Source organism: Maylandia zebra, linkage group LG23 (assembly GCF_041146795.1).
Source record: "Maylandia zebra isolate NMK-2024a linkage group LG23, Mzebra_GT3a, whole genome shotgun sequence".
Taxonomy (NCBI): domain Eukaryota; kingdom Metazoa; phylum Chordata; class Actinopteri; order Cichliformes; family Cichlidae; genus Maylandia; species Maylandia zebra.
Window position 1 is genome coordinate 35,302,758 of NC_135188.1, and position 19,530 is coordinate 35,322,287.

At 42.6% G+C, this 19,530-nt stretch overlaps 1 protein-coding gene across 3 annotated transcripts; it reads right to left on the reverse strand.

The window, feature by feature from the left end:
* Positions 1-29: 29 nt before the first annotated feature.
* On the reverse strand, positions 30-18,787 carry rp1l1a (rp1 like 1a). 3 transcript variants are annotated; one of them, XM_004552579.4, is made up of 8 exons: positions 18,638-18,787; positions 12,544-12,796; positions 11,350-11,748; positions 11,012-11,255; positions 6,152-10,902; positions 4,363-5,331; positions 3,254-4,267; positions 30-2,508 (listed from the first exon to the last, which is right to left on the reverse strand). In XM_004552579.4, exons 2-8 carry the CDS (start codon positions 12,775-12,777, stop codon positions 2,083-2,085), a joined length of 8,037 nt encoding a protein of 2,678 aa, XP_004552636.3. In that variant the 5' UTR covers positions 12,778-12,796; positions 18,638-18,787; the 3' UTR covers positions 30-2,082. The 3 variants fall into 3 exon arrangements, with proteins under 3 accessions (XP_004552636.3, XP_004552637.3, XP_076736037.1); XM_004552580.5 differs by lacking the exon at positions 18,638-18,787 and adding an exon at positions 14,786-17,606; XM_076879922.1 differs by lacking the exon at positions 18,638-18,787 and adding an exon at positions 14,699-17,606.
* Between the last annotated feature and the right edge of the window lie 743 nt (positions 18,788-19,530).

Consider the following 19,530-nt stretch of genomic DNA (forward strand, 5'->3'; position numbering starts at 1 on the left):
GTCCAGATTATTATAGAACATTTGGAGAATTACCATTCAGTGCATTTATTTTATTTCTGTCAGTATCATTACATTCATATAATCATTTGCTCTAAGTACATGATGTTCACTTTGTGATGCTTAAGATTAGTGGACGGACAGACAGACCAGTAACAGCATAGGCACACACACCTTCTTGGTGCCACAAAATAGGAGGCTTTTGTCAAACTAAGCAGTAAGAGATAAGCGCCTCATTCTCACTGTCCTGAGCACACACTGACCGTGTGCAGTGTCCCTGCTCTAATATACAGTTGAAGAGTAAGCCTGAAGCCTTTACCAGCAGCTTTGACTCATTCCAGCTTGTTTAACAGGCTTTGTGAGTCTAATGGAGAGCCACTAACTTAAGTGTGATCTCCTCCTCTGTTTGTGTCGATCATCCTCTATGTAACCATGGATACAATAAGGCATCAGTAACACGCTTCACGCTGTTGTTCCACATGGCTGGTGTGCAAACTCCGCCAGTATCTACAGCATGTAACACACACCTAAGGAGACTCCTTTACCAAAGCAGCAGAGAAAGGTTTACATCAACCTTAAAGTCAGGCTGCCGTCTCCTAAAATTTCCTGCAGCTACATGCTGCACACTGTTTCTCCTGGGACAAAAAGCATTTATGGTATGATCACAGTAATAGGATTACATAAATACAGTGAGGTACAGCACAGTTAAAACACATTCTAACTGTCAAGAATTCAAAGATAATACATTGTTATTAAAGTACAGTATGTATTATTTGAAGGTACCTGAAAATAGAATACTTTGACATTTTGAAAAATACAGCTGTTTACTTTCTTGCTAAGAATTGACTAAGAAAACATTTATATATGCAAGCTAAATGCTAAATGAATACAAAGTTGGGAGTTAATGAGCTTTGTTTAACTTAACACTGGAAGAAAAAGGAAACTGAGCTAGCTTTGTTTAGAGGACAATAAAAATGACATTAGTTTATTAGACACTCTAAAGGTCAGTAATTAGCTATGCTAAGCTAAGCTAATTCTAGCTTTTAAGTGTGTACGCTTGATAGTGCTGATAAGTCTTCATACTAGCTCAGCAAGAAAGCAAACAAGCCTATTTTTCAAAAAAAAGATTCTAATGTAATCACATTACAGACTTGTATAGGTTTAAACAATTGATTTAACAGGTTAAAGATTTAAACAAGTAGTTAAATAATAGGTAAGCTAGGAAATAACCTTTTTTTAAATCTCCACGACAATGACATTTTATGACTTCCTTTGTACACTTAATGACAAGTTTTGACAACTAAATATATATATAATGAAGACATGGTTTGAAGAGCAGTAGAGTAGAATAGTTTGGGGTTTTTCCGTAGCTGCAGCGGCAGAGACCACCCTCACTAACTTCTGATGCACACCCAGTCACTTTGTTTTATAAGCAGGGTGAAATATGACAAAAAACCCACAAGTTATAAAAGACCTTCAAGGATTACTTCTAGTATGTTTTTCAGGGTAAAAAAATCAAAGCAAGCTGGGTGACCAAAACCCTGAGAATCCAGCACTGACTCAATGATACAGCTCCAAGAAATAATCGCAGAACTGAACCGATAACCCAAGTAAATACAACTGCCACGGCTGAGCAAACGTGTAGTAAATATAAAAAGCTATTCCATTCAATACAGCAATAAATCTGTCCACTGAGCACAAAACTGAGTTCTGATAAGTCACCCATAGATACCAAGTGTTAGTTTTTCAAAAATATATTCTCATATGCCTTCTTACATACAGTTAACTTCAAAAATATACACAGATCCATTATAAACACAATAAATGTACGATAGACTGGTTTCAAGTTTCATTTTGCTTTTGTAACATAAATTAGTTTTGTTCCTCCTAAACAAGATCTGGATTAATAAAGTGCTTCAAGTTTTTAAGTGAGTCTTTAAACCTATAAAAATGCCTATGTTGATCCAGTGTAGTCCCAGGAAGAGCAAATTATGTTTTTAAAACTATGTCACTAAGTTGGGGATTCACCTGGCGAATAGTCTTTGAAAGTGTCCTGAGGTGTATCCAAAAACTGTCCAGTTTGTCTTAACCCTCTTTCGGTTTGAGTTGCTTGACCTTGGCTGGTGACCGGCTCCTTCTCTGGCCATTGCTACCACCTGTGGATATGCTGTCAGCTGTTTTGGACACTTCAGTGGAGTCCACAGGATTTTGTGGGGACTCAGCGTCGATGTCCTCCAATGAGCCAGGCTGGGACTCCACTGAGGTTCTGGTGAACTGATGCAGAAGAGCACCATCCTCTCCTTTGCTTCCATTTGCCTTATCCTCTTCCTCTAGCTTGAACTCTTTAACAGCATCTTCCTCCTCATCTTTGTCTTCTCCACTCTCTTCCTTCTCCTCCGATCCCGATTTGTCAGCAGTGGTGTCGCTTGAACGTTTGCTATCTATGTCCGAGTCTTCCGCGTCTGCCTCCTCTCCCTCGGTCATGCAGGCAGCTGGAATCGCGTCCTGCCCCTGTAGGGTTAAATGAGATAACAATAAATGATTTCTGAGCAGTTTTAATTAGATGAATTGGGCATTAGAGTGCTGTAATTACATCTACAAGATGCTTACATAGTACCACCAAATTAATGTGTGAGATTAAAATGAGTTAATCAGTGCAGGGAGGTGCCAGTAAATAATATCACCAAACTGATCCTTAACTGGTTTCAGCTTCCGATGGAGGCAAAAATACACAGTTTAAAAGTATTTTTAACATGTTGAAGCTTTTTTTGTAACTGGCAAAAGCAGCATACGTCCATCAGCGGAAGCTTCATGTTGGTGCCAAACAAAACAGATTTGTTCAGGCTCTCTAATTGGATGGCGAGATTATCTTTTCCCACAGGCTTAGAATTAGTGGTGAGGATGCAATAGGTCAGATTCCTCTTTAAGGAACAGCGCAGTTTGTTGTTCAGGGACTCAGTGGTGTTTTGTATTCACTTTGTATTCTGTATTCACTTGTATTGGATTGATACAATAATTTGCGGTACTGCACGGCACTAAAGGGGAGTCAAAATTAAGCTGGAGAGTCAGTCTGATCATGTTTGTTGGCCTATTTGACATCTTTAATCAATGCGGTTAAACTTCCATGAGTGCAGTGCTGTTTTACTAACATGAAAGTGACTGTCCTTTAAAAGAAAAAAAAGAAAACAATGCTATCCTTTGTGTTATACATAATAATTACTGAATAAACTTCAGTAAAAACATGGTTCACATTTACCTGTGGCGAGGTTCTTTCCTTTTCAGATGCCTCCCCTTCCTGTTCCTCACTCGATTCACCCTCTCCTGTGTTGTCTTCCTCGTCATCGTCACCCTCTGCTGACGCACTGTCCCTCTCTGCAACCTCCTTTGACAATGTCGACTTTTCATTTTCTGTCGTTTCTGCGGCACTATCCTCCCCCTCTTCCACACTTTCACCCTCGGTGGGTTTTTCTTCATCGTCTACTCTCTCATCACTCTCTTCATTTTCTGGGGTTTCTCCTTTGCCCACTGACGCCTCTTTTACTGTGTCTTGGTCGCTTGTCTCCTCTTCTTCGCCAGTTCCTGTGTCTCCCTCATTTTCCTCTGTTTCATCTTCTCCCATCTCTTCTTCATCCTCTCCTGTTTGCTCCTCTCCCTCCTCCTCTTGGTCACTCTCATCCTCGTTTCTGGTACACTTACACTGATGTTCTTCATCCTCCCCTCCAGTTTCTGATGTCTCATCTTCTCTCACTTCTTCACCACTTGTTCCTTCTTCTTCCTCCTCCTCTTTGCTTGCATCACTTTCCTCATTTTCCTCCTGTTCATCTTCTGTCTCCTCTTCTTCCCTTGCTTTACCGTCATCGTTTTCTTTTTCAGCCTCTTCATCTTCCTCTGCAATCGTCTCCTCTAAAACAACAACAGCTCTGATGTCCTCTTTGGTTTCCTCGTCTTCCTCTTCCTCCTGGACTACGTCTAAATTCCTCCCATCGTCGTCTACAGCCGCCTGGCTTTCGTCTTCCACTGCCGCAGGCTGCGGCACGGTTGCAGGGGCTGGGCTTTTCTTCAGCTGAAGTATCTTAAGTAGGTCAAAGTCCTTCATCACCGGTGCTTCAGCCGCTAGCGGGTTGATTTTGAAAGGCCGTGCAGCCATTTTCTTTCGAACACAAGCTTCGCATGGACAGTATTCGTCGTCACTTCGCTGGTCGCTGAACTCCCCCGTCATCTCTCCGTCGCTGAGGGACTCGCTGGTCTTCACCGACTGTTTCTTCATAATCTAAAAAGACAAACAAACAAACAAAAATTAAATCCAACAATTTATGTCATCCAAGCAGTATCCTCTGCTATGAAGACAGTTTGTGGTAGATTTACCTTCAACATCTGACGTCTCTTCTCTGTTGTAGTGGACTCTCTGGAGAGATGTGTTCCTTGTGGCGGCCGAGGTGACCTACCACCTCTCCCCGCTCGACCCTGAATCTTCCTCATTTCACGTTCAATACTGCCCTGGATGCGTCGGCTCACCTCATCCCTCAGCTCGCATATCATGGTGTCCAGGATGTGACTGTCATCTAGATCCCATCGAACTTTGAACTCTGCCACTGCATTAATGTAGTGGACCATAAACTGTTTTTCAAGCTTCTTCAGAAGGTGAAGTACCCACACTGGGTCAGGGTCTTGGGATGGTCTTTTGGCCAAAGATGCTCGAAGAACAGTTGGGGGTGTGCCTGTACTAGAGTCTTCCAATGTCTCGTGCTCATTATCGGTGGGAGATTTGGAACTGTCTTTGGCAGAGGTCTTGTCTGATGACTCTGAGGGTTTGGAGCTTTCGCTTTTTTGAGGAGCTTCTTCACTTTGCACTGGTTCCTCTGCTGTGTCTGCCTTAGCTTGGTCTGTGAATGTTTCCTTGTGTTCTGTCTCAATATCTGTATCTCCTGCCATTTCATTTCCCTCTTCCTCCTCTTCTACAATGTTCTCTGCTACCTCGTGTGCTTGTAGAGATTCTCTCTCTTTTGGAGGTGTCTCATCTCCTCCTTGATTGCCATTTCCCTTCCCTGAACCTGCAGAGCCACTGCTCATATCCACCCCAGATGAGGACCTTGGTGGTGTCACCTGCTCTGAGCTACTGTTCTTGTTCTCCTTTGTCTCCTTGGCTTGGATGTTCCCAGGCTCAGTGAGCCACAGGGAATGAAGGATAGCCATTATGTCTTCATACTGCTGGCTGCGACCCTTCTGTACATCACAGCCAGGGCCCAATGAAGGCTCAATGAGCTGGAGCTGGGCCAAACAGTCCAAAAGACCCCTGGCTGATGTGCTTAGTCGGCGTCCATAAACCGGAGACACCTAAGATCAAAAAGAAAACATTCAGAGAATGTAGAATATGTTCAATGCAGGAATTATAGTCAAATTCAAATAATTACAACTGGTTAAAAAGGAATTTCAAAATCCTGAAATTAACTGAGCAGAATTTTAGGATTTCTAGATTTAACATCTAAGATCTGCAGGGACACAGGTTGCCTGTTTAGGACTGAAGGTAGTTTATGTTAACATCCACCTCTTTTCATGTCATTTTCACATATTCGTCATCAGACGATCGTGGCTCAAGAGTTGGGAGTTTGCCTTGTAATCGGAAGGTTGCCGGTTCGAGCCCCGGCTTGGACAGTCTCGGTCGTTGTGTCCTTGGGCAAGACACTTCACCCGTTGCCTACTGGTGGTGGTCAGAGGGCCCGGTGGCGCCAGTGTCCGGCAGCCTCGCCTCTGTCAGTGCGCCCCAGGGTGGCTGTGGCTACAATGTAGCTTGCCATCACCAGTGTGTGAATGTGTGTGTGAATGGGTGGATGACTGGATATGTAAAGCGCTTTGGGGTCCTTAGGGACTAGTAAAGCGCTATATAAATGCAGGCCATTTACCATTTATTTGGCATATCTAACCCAAAACGTATAACTTCTAAATTTGAAAATTTGCATGTTAATTATGTAGGGTCAAATGGATCATGAACATGGTACATTTCCTAGCAAGTCAAGTACTTTTGGTTGCTCACTTGCTCACAAGTGATTGCCACAAACGTGGCAGTTTTATTCCAGATGCCTCTGGTGATGCAACTTTTTATCTATAGCTCTGTATAGCAGAATAATTTTCTGTCACAAAAAAGTAACTGGCTTACCTCGGGCATACTCCTACATCGACCCAGAGAAGAACTTAGAAGAACTTTCATCACAGCTGCAGAAGACTGCCAGCTTCTAGGCAGAGCCTCACTTTGTAATAGTAGAGCACTAGGGCGACCAGAAGTCCCCTCTGCATCTCCTGAAGTTGGATCTGAGCCCTTCTCCTCCTGTGCTATCTCACATTTAGCTTCATCTTCTTTCTCTTCATCCTCTTCAGGGTCACCTTTTTCCTCCAATTCTAACTTCTCACCTTCAGGACTCTCCTGTGCTAACTCTCCTCCAGGCATCTCTTCCATTTCCTTTGGCGTCAGCTCTTCCTCATTAAACTCATCACCAAGTGCTAGCATGCTGCTGTTAGCAGGAATACTTCGCAGCCAGTCACTAACAACCTCACTGGGGGACGTGTTGGGCAAACAGGCAGGTGTCAGTTCCTCTCTTTTATCCATCTGATTGCTGCGTCTTTGACACATTCCACTTTTCTTGCTCTTGGACTTGTCACTGGACTTACTGGCTTTAGATTGTCGGCTGCATGGGCGTGCTGCAGCCATTGTTTCCTTTAGCAAGTCAGCAGCAGACAGAGATTGAGACAAAGTGCTTTCACTGCATGTCTCTACTTTGCTGTGTAAGGGACAAGGGCTTGAGGACTTGATAGGGGTTCCTTTCTTCAGAGAGCTGGCCATTTTGACACTACCACAATCGCTCCCTGTGCTAAATCTGGACTTACATTCGACCTGATCTTTTTCTTTACTCTGATCTGAAGCTAAATCTGCCGACTCAGCCCTGAGGCAACAGGGACTTTGGGAGGAGATTACTTTACTGTATGCAGTGTCTTCTTCCTGTTTGGCCTCACTAGCTGCTCTAGGGTTTTTTTGATTTTCCGTGCCATTATTTTCTGAGTTTCCAGGAACTGTTTTTGCTGTTGTGTTTGCAGAGGATTTTATCTGGACTTTCGCACCTGCTAATGACATTGCAGATGAGTTCCTGCTGTTGCTACTATTTGTCACTGGAGCAGACTTCACATTTTCTGTTTCACTGCCATTTCCAAGTTTGGTCGAGCTAGCATTAGCATGTTTTTCTTTAGACTTACAGTTGCAAGAAGACTTGTTAGACCTGCTGCTTCTGACTGAAATTGTACTTGCTGCTTTTTCTGTCTTTTGCAATCCATTTTCTTCACCTGATGGAGTTTCAATAGTTGGGATATCCACTGCTGAACCCCTCCTCCTGCCAGTACTGTTGGATTTTTGAGAAACGGTGGACCCCGTTATCTCCACATCCTCCTTCATGGTGGAAACCTCTGGGCTTTTTGGGAGACTGGGAGTTGAGGTCTTTGCCTGGCCCTCGTCATTGCTCTCAGCACTTCTGTGAACACAGACGCTAGACTTCCCACTGTCTGAGGCAGATGTTTCTTCAGGTAACCCAAGAGAGACCGATTCTGTTGAGTTCTGACTCAAAGGATGGTCTGTGCCTCCTGATGACACGGCACTGCCTGCTCGCTCAGAAACATTCTCACTTTTCACCTTGAGCTTCACCTCTTTATCCTTGTTCTCCTTTTCCGTCTTTGCCTCATCAAATTCTGAAGTGGCTCCACAGCAGCATCTGGATTTGCCAGATTTAGCAGAGCCCGCGGAGTGAACTGACAAGACACTGGGCCCTCTTGTGTCTCCAGCATCAGAGCCATTCAACAACTGCTGCACAGGAGACTTACAACTTTTGGTGGATGCGGCTGAAGCATCGGGAGAGCGCATCCGCGGCGAACGTGTTCGCTTAGGTGAAAGAGTTTGGACATTAGATTTAATTTTTGGTGCACTCTCATTTGTTACCTTTTTGTCTCCATCCGCTGTTTCAATAATAGAAATATCAGTTTTTCCATTACAATTTGACTTTTGAGACACTGTAGATGAAACATTTGATCTTCCTGATGCAGCACTTGGTGCTCTCTCATTCGTCACATTTTCCTCGTCATCAACTGTAGGCGTTTTAATGGTGACAACATTTGCACTTGAATTTGATTTATGAGAAATGTTGGACCTTACTGAAGATTTTGACTTGGCAGACATGACACTTTCCACCCTCTCCTGATTTTCTTTAGCTTCACTTGGAACTGGAGATGCAGTTGTGTGATTTGACTTCTGGGACTTGGAGGACTTGGCACTAGGGGCTCTGTCCACCATGTCATCTCCCTCTATCTTTGTACTGTGAGACTTTGCAGAGGAAGCTGACTTATGGGATAAAATACTAGCAGTTCGCTTCTCAGCTTTTTCTGTTTTGTGTACTATTTCGGAGTCTGATTCTGTGTTTTGATTACTGTCAGATTCATGAGATTTGGAGGACTCTGCACTGGGTGTCCTCTCATTATTTACCAGTTTAAGATTGTTCTTTTTTTCTTCAGCTTCATCTGCTGTCTTTGAGCTTGAACATGTCACCATTTCATTGCCATCACATTTAGACCTGAACGACTTTGTAGACTTAGCAGACTTGTTCGATTTAACTGACGTGCCAGACATTTGACTTGGTGCCCTTTCTTCTCCCTCTCCCCCAGGCTCTGAGGCTTTAGTGGACTTATGGGATTTAATAGACTTTGCAGACAGGTTGGACTTTGATGACATTGCACTTGTTGGTCTTTCCTCTACCTCTGTTTCTGTTCCTTTTCCAGTTACCTTTATGGTAGCTTCAACTCCTGTCGCTTTTACACAGTTACTGCAAGTCGACCTCTGAGATATGCTGGACTTTACAGAAATATTTGAGTTTTTTGATCTAGCACTATCAGGTCTTTCAGCCTTTTCAGCCTTTGCAAACACATTTGACTTCACAGAGAGGCTACTGGGAGCTCTGTTGTTTGGGTCACGCTCTTCTACAGCTGGATTGTCACTTTGGGATGTGCCTTTAGCTCCTGACTGACAGGTGGAGTTACGAGACTTGACTGATGCATCAGTCTGAGCTGAAACACAAGATTTGGCTGACAAGGAGCTGACTGCTCTTTCTACAGTGTTCTCGCTGACTGCTGTCTCCCTTGAACTGATATCAGGAGCTTCACTTGTGTGTTCAGACTTGCTGGACTTTGCAGACTGATTTGACACTACGCTGAAGCTTCTCTTGTCCTCTTTTTTTGCACGAATATCAGTGCTGCCCTTACAGCCAGAGTTGTGTGATCTATTGGACCTGTGGCTTGTAGCTGAAGTAGCACTGGGAGCCCTTTCTTTCTCTTTTTGTGTTGCCTGAGGACTGGATGTTCTAGACATGGCACTGGATACTTTGCCCTCCAAGATATTTGGTGTGGCAGAGAGGCGTCCATTATTGGTGAGGTTGGTTTTGTTGGATTGGGTAGAAACATCTGAGGCAGCATCATCACTGTTAGGAAGGGGAGAGGCTTGGTTGGAACGATTGGTTCTCTGTGATTCCCTGCCACCGGAAACAGAATCGACCTTGCGTTTGCAGCCCCCGCAATTCGGACACACGCTGGAAGTCGCTGACTTTTGAGAGCTTGCTGAGAGTCCTGTGTGATTTGACAAGTCACTTACAGCCCTCTTTATCCCTTCATCATCATCACAGGCCCCTCCTTCCTCTGATTCTGACATCCTGGTTACGCTTATTTTAGATGTGTTGCAAGGGACTTGATCTACCTCATCTGGGCCAGCTGAGCAAGCGGCAGCTCCTCCACAGAGACAGGAAGAGGCTGCAGACACTGCCCTGCTTCCTAGCTCTTCCTGCTCCTTGTGTTTGGTAGAGTGGAAAGAATTGGCTGAGACGTCATTTATTGGCTTTTCGTGCAGTTGAGTTTCAGGGGTTGGGGACGGTTCATTGCTATGGTAACACCGTGAGATGCTTGGTGGCAGATCATCGTCCTCATCATCTTCATCTTCTTTCAACGACTGAAGGACATGTGAGGAGCTGCTGACTGCTGATGGCGGGCGATCTTCTTCGTCTTCAGCTGACTTTCTTCTGAGTGGTTGAAGGTTACTGTCCGCGACAACCACTTCACTTCGACTGCAACACCGGCTCACCTTGTGTACCTCAATATGGGTGTCCCCATCCTGCTCTACCTCTAATCTGTGCTCAACCTGCTCGGTTACACACATTTCCTCCTGGACCAGTTTGCTCTGCTCTGAACCTGAGCCACCCCCGCAGCTGGAGAGCCGTGCTCTGCAGCGCACCACCCTTCTTGAATTGCACGATGAGGAAGAGCTAGAAGAGTGCGTATGTCTCATCATACTGTGGGTGTGGCTGGGTGCATGTGGGGGTGGAACAGGAGCTGATTTATGGCTGTGTGCAGGGTTTTCCCATAAGTCGTAATGCTGTTCATGCCTCTGATGGCAACACGGGCAGCGGTTCCCTTCCAACTCGCACTGCAGCGGCTGGCTGGAATAGTCCACACCGTACTGATCAAAGGATGTTGAATCAGGGTCAGAACAACTTTCTGACTGGCCCTGCTGGAGATAATGAGGCTGAGCCTGACTTAGAGGGCAACATTCATTGCTCAGAGATGGAGATTTTTTAATTTGAGTGGACCACTGGAGGGTCTCGTCATTCTGGAGGTGAAAACGCACCCTCATCTCCACCGAGAGGCTGCCATCTTTATTTACCAGAACACGCTTTTCAATGTCATCATTCATAATGGCTGGCTTTCCCTGGGGGCATGCAGTGACACCATTGCCATATGACTTTTCAGAGGAAAAAGAGAAACGTGCCGAGCGGTTTGAGGAATCAGAACGAGGGTGAATGATGCTCTTTTTGGTTTCCAGACCAAAGTTAACTGAAGGAAAAGAGAAAAGTACAATATTTAACAAAATGTATTCCCTCTTTTTCTTGTACCTTTTAAAACTTGTCTGTTGTTAACTTGCCCAGTTGTCTAAAAAACTCACCATTTTTCTTGCTTTCATGTCCTTCGCTGTACTCACTGGCTCTGGATTGAGCTCCATGAGGTGGGGACCTTATTCCTTGAGTAGCAGGGGATCGTGCCCCATTTCCAGGAGTCCGGGGACCCAGACCAGGGAGTTTCTCTTCTGAAGTTTTCCTAATAAAGTTTATCAGCAAGGGGCTGAAGGCTTCCCGGCCAACACATACCAGAACACCTGGACAAGTCATCAGGCTTTGAACGCTGTCAATCTGGAAACAATTCACTAGAGTCAACAGTTTTCACTAAAATGAGCAACCTTTGCAAAGTTTTACTATGCAAATTCAAATAAATATAACTTTTTACCCTGCGTCCCTCTACAGTGTAGATCTTGCGGACATGAAACTGCATCACTTCGGACACCTCATCTAAAAAAGCTCTCAGGCTCCTGGCTGTCCTTCTGCTCAGGACCACGCTCCTCCTCATCCCCGGTTCGCTGTTCTTCACGAGCAAGATCCGTCGCTGTCTGTAAGGCATATGCAAATGGCCAGGTGGTGTTGCGGATGACGTTTCAGGCCTCTGGGGCCTCCGGTTGTGATGGTACCAGATGCCTGAGTGTTTGTTGACCAGCTCCATGTTTACTGGCTTCGCCTGGCGTCGGTCAGAGCAGAGGTAGCAGCCACCATCCTGGAGCTGCTCCAGGTGTTTGATGGTGTGAGTGCCACGAGGGGTGGTCACAGTCCGCACACCAAATGGCAGCGGCACCTGTGGACAAATTGTACATAAATATCAAATGTGACTGTTAATCTGTCTCTATCTCGTATCCATGTATTGCTCTCCCTACATTGTATAAAGCACTGCTGATCAGGACAAGCGCCGTTTTAGCCACTTAACATCCACCCTAGATGACCCATCTAGGGTTTGTTAAATATCCACCCCATTTTGTAGGATTTTCAGTTGTTTCGAACATGTAATGACAAAATAATTGGGATTTAATTTGAAATCAACAGTTCCTGAAAAATTGCTTATTTATCATGTGGCTAAAGCAAAACCCAACCATAACCTTTGATTAGCGTGGATGTTAAGAGGTGAAAAGACCTGCATCAGTAAAGTCAAAGCCACATACAGCATGCCGCACCTTATATCTTAGTGGGCCAGATGAGTGAAAGTATTTGATAAATGTATAAAATGAAAGAAAATGTTGTGGTAGTTCATTGCTCAGACTGTCCTGTAATTATAAAGCATAACATTTTTGTTAATTGACAGAAAATGTCTGTTCTTGTGTTTTTGTTTTGTTTTTTACACTGTGATATTACTTTTGTGTCATATGGATGGCCACGAGAGAGGTCTTTATCAGTAGGAAATGCTTAAATACAGTTAAAAGTCTAAAATTTATACATTTATATCCTACTTCACATTTTGCAAAGCTGTCCAAGGGTCATATTGGAGTCTTTTACTCTTCAGTTCTAGTCCCCAGGCCTAATGTTTGACACCCCTGACCTATATGCATGCATCTAAGCATTCAGCTTCAAAAGAAGTCTCTACTACAGTTCATCTAACCTTTTGAGAAAGGTCGTCCAGCAGGGCGTCAAAGCATTTGAAGCTGCGCTTGTGGATGGCCATCCTGACGCCCCCAAACTGGCTGTCACCACTTTTGTAGAATGTGATCCGTTTGGCTGGGGTGGTTGAGCTCACGTGAGCGGGGCGCGAGTTGGAAGGGGGCGGGGCAGGGATGGGGAAGACATGTTTAAATGGGGGCCGGGGGTTCCACAGCCCTGTCTGGACCGAATGCATGCTGTGGTCTCACATACACCTGGGAAACACACAAAGATAAGAACATGTTTATTTTTTTCTGCAGGTTTCTGTTTATTTTTCTGATCCCGTGCGTGCTAATCACACTCACAAGAAGAACAAGTCTTAATCAGGATGATTAATGGAGGATTTAGGACAGGACATCCGCTGAAAGGACTAGCTGACATTGGTGGGAAAAACCTTCTGTATCGTTTACAACTAAATTCTAATAATAAGCTGTCACTTTTACAGCTGCTGAGGTGAATGTCTTGTTTCTGTAATGATTTTCTAGAAAAAGACATTTACCTGGATTCCCTCAAAATATTCTGTGCAGTCCCCCCCCCCGATCATCGATGATCATTGATCAGTTTCAATTTGTTTTTTGAATAAGAACTGCAAATCCTACAAAAGTTCAACAAAAACAAGCCACATACTTTACTGTGAATTAACAAGATAAACTGTAGACAAATGCTAGATTTACATGGATGTTAAAGGCGGAGCTTCGCACAGGGAGCTATTTTTATTAGTGTGGCCTAGGACACGTATAGAAATCCTGTTTGGAACAGACGTAAAAAGTTTCTGCCCTGCTTCTGGAAAGGCAGCATCAATCGGCTTACATAACATATGCTGAGTATTTCAAACATTTAGCTTTTTTCTCTAGTTTTACAACACATGGATGAACATAGATGAACACTGCAAATAACTACTTGTTAGTTTTGAGTTTTGATGGGTTTCAGGTCTGTATCGACACACATATTAGCTTATATAATAGTTATAAAAACCACAAGCTAATTTCACGTGTATGTTGAGAGATCTGCTGTGGTGACCCTTAAATCCTTCAGCATCAAGACAAATATCACTTTTTCTACTCAGTGCATGTGGTCACAATGTGCCTCTTGATTGTTTCCTGTTATGTCTTCTGATGGGCTTAGCAGGCTTTTAAGTCTCACGAGGCCAAATCAGTGTTGACACTGCTTCTTAATGCCTCTTTAGCTCAGTCTTTCCTAATAACATTACATCAAACATATCATTTAAAATTCTATGAAGGGCACAGTTAACCCAACATTTAGGGACATGTTAAACAGGTTTTCAGTGTAGAACAGCATAAATAAAACTGACTGTAACGTTTATTTTACACTTGAAACTAACTCAGTCGATCTCATATAACTTATTCTGGCTTTCTTCTGAAATGGACAACAAAGTTGCTTTTGATGTGCAACATGAAAAGCAACCACTGAAGCGGTGGGAAGGTGATTATGCTGTGGGACTAAAGGAAGGTCTCAGGCTTACAGCTATGCTGATGTCCATGTGCACTAAGCAAGTTTTTCCAGCAAAGAGGCAAGTTAATCCAAGCAAATGTTAGCTTAGAGCTTTCAGACACTTAAACACATTCAGTTAGTGTTTCATTATCACCCTCTGCTTCTTTCTCACTGACATTCAAGATTTAATGGAATCAATATATCAGATTTTAGAAGTGGAATAAAGGAATATTTTCACTTTCTGTTAATCTCATCTAGTTTCTTCAGTGCTATTTTTAGACTTAATGAATTACAAATACTTCTTAAAAACTATTTTTTTTAGAAGCACACCAACAGTCCCAGTTTATATATGACAAACAAAGCTTAAAGTTCTCACATTTAAGCAGAATAAATGACTCATCTGTTAAATGAAAAGCTGTGGACGGACTGCTCGATGGACTGATCATTTCATATCTAACACACGGATTTTTCTTTCCAATACAAAACTCTGACTCACACTAGCCTTTAACACATTACACTGAAGCAAACCATTAACAGAAAACAGCATTGTAGGTTTAAGCCTTTTCAACATAAAGCTCTATTATTTTCCCATGAAAGCATTATTATAGCAGATTTAATGTTTTTGCTCGTTTAGAATCTTTTTCAAATGATTTGAAGATGCTTACCGTTGTCGTAAAAGAACAGGAGAATGACTGCTGCCACTAATTAACAACCACTTTTTCCATGCCATATGTATTAGTTGCACTACTCACATATTCGGGAAGCATGGTCCAAAGAGGTATGGAAAAGCTGAAGAGAAATTTGTGGATATCTAGTCAGACCAGGAGACTGGTTTGCAGTAATTGTGCAAGTGTGTATGGTGGCGATCCCCGAGTGTACATATAAAGCAGAGTCCCTGATTCCACTCTCCAGCTCTCAGGGTAAAATGGCAGATGGACAAGAGGAGGGAGGAAGGGAGTGGGGGTGGAGAGAGGAGAACTGAGGAGATAGGAGAAGACAGGAGGGGTGAGGCTAAGGATAGAATGAAAAGCCTGCTTAAGAACCTCTGTGTGTGTGTGGGAGAAGGAGGGGTTGCTATGGTGAGGCCAAGACGTTAATAAGGCAAGTGATGCTCTCATGCATGCCGCACCTGAGCAGCAGAAGACACATATGCTAATTTGTAGTTGTGATGTTGAATTATTGAGATTGAATAGAAATATTAATAGGCAAGTGGCAAATACATCAAAGATGTTTAGATTGTTAGTGAAATTATAATTTGAATCATGTCAACATGAAAGTTACAGGACGCCGAAGGACAAAGTTAGGTAGATAAAGTCTTAAAAAAAGTCTGACTTAGATAAAGTCAGATAAAGGCAGTCGGTTTTCACATTCTGGTTGCAGAGTTGGTGCAGAGGCCACAGGTTTTAGCACATATAACGGCCTCTATCTGTGTCTTAATCACACACAGGGATCTAGTTGGAGGATTGTAATTACACACAACCTGTCTAACAGCAGGGTTCCTCCTGTCTAGAAACCCCTGAAACCACCAACTGCTGCCCTGGCAAAAAAACCCTCTAATACTACAGACAGAGTAGCAGGAAATCTGTAATGAGCCAATCACGACCAGCTGATTGTCTCAGTCTGGCAAAGCACCATCTCACAAAGCCAGAAGGGGAAAGAGCAGCAGCAAGCCCTAGCACAAAACCAGCACCAGAGACAACAGTTGTGGCATTGATCAGGCTGGACACAGCATGAAAGGAGGAGCTGAAGGGCAAGGTGGGTTGCACAGCAGCTTGCAGAAAGAAAAAAAAAAGTATTTGTCTAGTAGGTATTCTAAATGATAAATATGAATGTTGTGTATTGCTTTCCCAGTGTGGGTAAGCGGATGGCATATTATTTATATCCACAGTTCTTATTCCATTATCTTTTCTTTTAGTGGGATTAACGGTCTATATCTGTACCTAAAGAACACGTCCAAACTTAACAAGCTCTTTAGCTGCTATTGGCTCCGATAATTTCAACAGCCTGTTGCCAGCTTTTTCATATTTTAAGTTTTTTATTATCTGGAAAAGAACTGCCCACTGTGGTCGGGAGATGGTACTGACACGAACGATGAGGGTGAACAAAACAGTGAGCGAAAAGAGGCTCACACAAACATGCATATAAAGTGTGTTAGAGACAGAGTGTTAATTATTTGCAGATTCATAAGTGACGCTGGCCACATTACAGGTCATTTTAGCTGCCGTTTGCATATGAATATGATTGGAGCACATTCAAATATCGCACTGGTGGAAAAGACTTTCACCAAAGACACTTGATGTTCCAGGTTATGGTTGCCTAGGTAATCCTCTAATGTATTTACTATTAGATCACCAAGCTTAATCACCCCCATAGAACCTTATAGCATTGGCATATGTATAAATGTATACACATATTGTTTTCTTCTTGTCATAGGTGGGTATTTGGGTGTTAAAATACTATATGTATACTTATGATGCCAGCATATAGCAGGACAAGGATTATAGTTATTACTTAAAGTATTGTTATAAATACTATTAGCATTTATTTTATCCCATCCTTTAGTTGATCAGTGAGGCAACATGGTTAAGCGTCCTCACACAGTGGGTCTTTGCACCAACACGTTCTCATCCCAAAGTGTAACATACCGACGCTATGTGACAAATCCTCAGTATGTTACGCTTTCAGTCACCACATCCGTCTGTACGTTACGCGTTCGGAAACATGAGAACCTTTTGGAATGAATCAACACATGTACATTTATTTTACTTTCTCATCATTAATAGCTCTGGAAAACACTATCTAATATGATTAAGACTGTGTTTATCATTAGGATTAAGGTTAGGGTTAGGGCTGGAATACACGGCTGGAATGTGTGTTACTGCCGGGAGTCTATTGGATTGCATCCACAATCCGGCGCGTATCACAGGGACTCGGAAAGTTACCTTTCGTGTTCCTATGGGACGCCTTGGGACATGACAAATCGGCGGTATGTTGCACATTGGGAATGAGAATGGCCCCCTTTGCACACTGTTCCTACTAAACTCCTGTTCCGATGATTGTTTTTCTGTTAGTGTTGCTGTTGTAAGTCTGCGATTTCCTTGTTCTGGATATGTCCTATTTAGCTGCTGACCTGATTTGTTTATAATAATAATTTAAAGAAAACATGCATGTGGTCAAGCTAACGTCATCAACAACAACCTCAATCACTTATTATTTTCAAAACACTCTTCCCCAGCTGACAGTGTGGAGCGTAAGATGTGTATACATGAGCCAACAGGTGCCATGTAAACCCCACGATACCCTTTGAATGGCAGCCACATCACGTTTATACACAAGCAGAAAAGAAATGAAGCAAGAGACAACCCCCCAAAACAAACAAACAAACAAACAAACAAACAAACAAACAAACAAACAAACAAACAAACAAACGGGAAATACAAAGGGAATAAATACATGTAAAAATAAATTAAATGGAAAAGTAAATAAATTAAGGAAATAATAAAAAAAAACATCTGAAAACATCAATTTAAATTTCTGTATACATTTTTTAAAATATATATTTTATGTTAGGTGCCATTAACGGTAAACTGTTTAAAATTAATCATCATTTATATATTTTGGCTGTTATTACTCAACAGGTTGGTTTGTTACAGATGTTTAATCAGAGCAGTGTTTGGTACCGCTGTTCAGGGGCATGCTGTGTTGTGGAGTTAAAAATAATCTCTAGTAAGAGCAGAAGAAGAAAAACAGAATCAAACACGTCTTTTTACACTTTTAAAAACACCAGGGACATTTATTATTTCCATCTACAGGCTCAAAATGTCCTTGAAATGTGTCTTGGTTTTATAGAAGTGTCTTATTGCATAAGTAAAATTTATGTAACTCCTCATTTCATCAATCTGTATCTGCTTCACAGCCTTAATGAGAGACAGAGGAGAGGTAGGTGGCCCTCAGGGGGATTCTGGGTAGACAGGAAGTCAAGGATGAGTAGTTCCGGTGCTGACAGGAACCTGAGGCATCACAGTGAGGCGTCAGGATGCTGCTCTCTGAGAAAGTTTTGGTACTAATGTGTATTCCTAGAGGATAAATCAAGCAGTTCATCACCTGTGCGCTTTGCCTGATGATGTTACACATGGGTATAGGCTTCAGTCCTGCAGGAGTACTTTCCTTTGTGATATGAACACAGTGAATCACTGAATTTGAACATGTTCACCTTAAAACTGACTGAAAACGGAGAGAAGTTCTGCTCTTGCTCTTGTGTGATCACTTCAGTCAGCAGAAAAAATGAAAACAGAGCAGAGATTATTCCGCATGCGGTGGCCTATTTTTGGAAGTGCGCTCACTCCTTTGCTCAATCCCTTTTGTCTCTTATCCTATAAGCAGGTATGTGATGACCTTATTCCCACAACTGGACCACATACACAAACACAAGCCTTCTGGATATATGAGCACTTGCTCATTGGGGTTTGTATTCTCACTAAAATAAATTAAATTAAATTGAAAACACACAAACACAGAACCTTACCACAGATGTTCAGCTTTGTCTAAGTTCAGAGAAGCAGGTGTTCGTAAAGCAACAGGTGAGAAAGAGAGGTTCATCTTACCTGTGAGGAAACATGCTGGAAGGAACCAGTGAAGATCAGTGTCCGAGTGTAGATCCCGATAAAGAAGCAGTTTGATAACAGAGTGATAATAAAGTCAGGTGTGGTCAGCGGCAGACAGCGCCGCGAGCTCGCTATCTGAGATTTGAGAAGTGAGCACAGGTTGCGGGCGCGCGCGTTCACGCACGCTGCAAGTCCGCGGCATGAAAACCCGGAAGTACAGCGATTAAGACTTTCAAAGTAATGACTTGAAAGCCTTTCAGTAAAAACGGTAGGATTGAACGTAAACACACAAACTGCACAGCTCGGAAAATCAAGTCCAATCAGTTTATTTATTGTGAAAGCAATAAAGTAACAAGACTCATTTAGATTGGCTTTTAACTAAATTTGTGTTGAATATTTGATTGTGCTATTTTATGTATATCAGTTTTATATTATTGTGAAGCACTTTGTGGTTCTTATCCTGTGAAGAGTGCTATATAAATAAATAAAGTAAAGTAAAGTAAGGACAATACAGGAAAAAAACATAAACTAAACTAAATAAAAGAAAAACACAAGGGAGGTACGATCTGTCTTCGAGTGAGCTTCAAAGATGTTGAGTACTGGTGAGGTCCTACTTTGAAGAGGAAGACTGTTCCAAATTTTAGGTGCAACTAAAGAAAAAGGCCCGATTTAAACAACCAGAACAACTAGAAGCATCTAGTCAGTTAACCTTAATGATCTAGGAGTGTGCATAGAGTTAAAAGTTCAAAAATGTAAGAAAGTGCTGATCTATTTTTTGCCTTAATAATAAACAAAAGGATCCTAAAATTCTGGAAGGCACTGGCATTATTTTCTCAAAATCAGCAGATGAGAGAATTGTCTTAATCTTTGCAAGGGCCCTCAGCTGGAAGAAA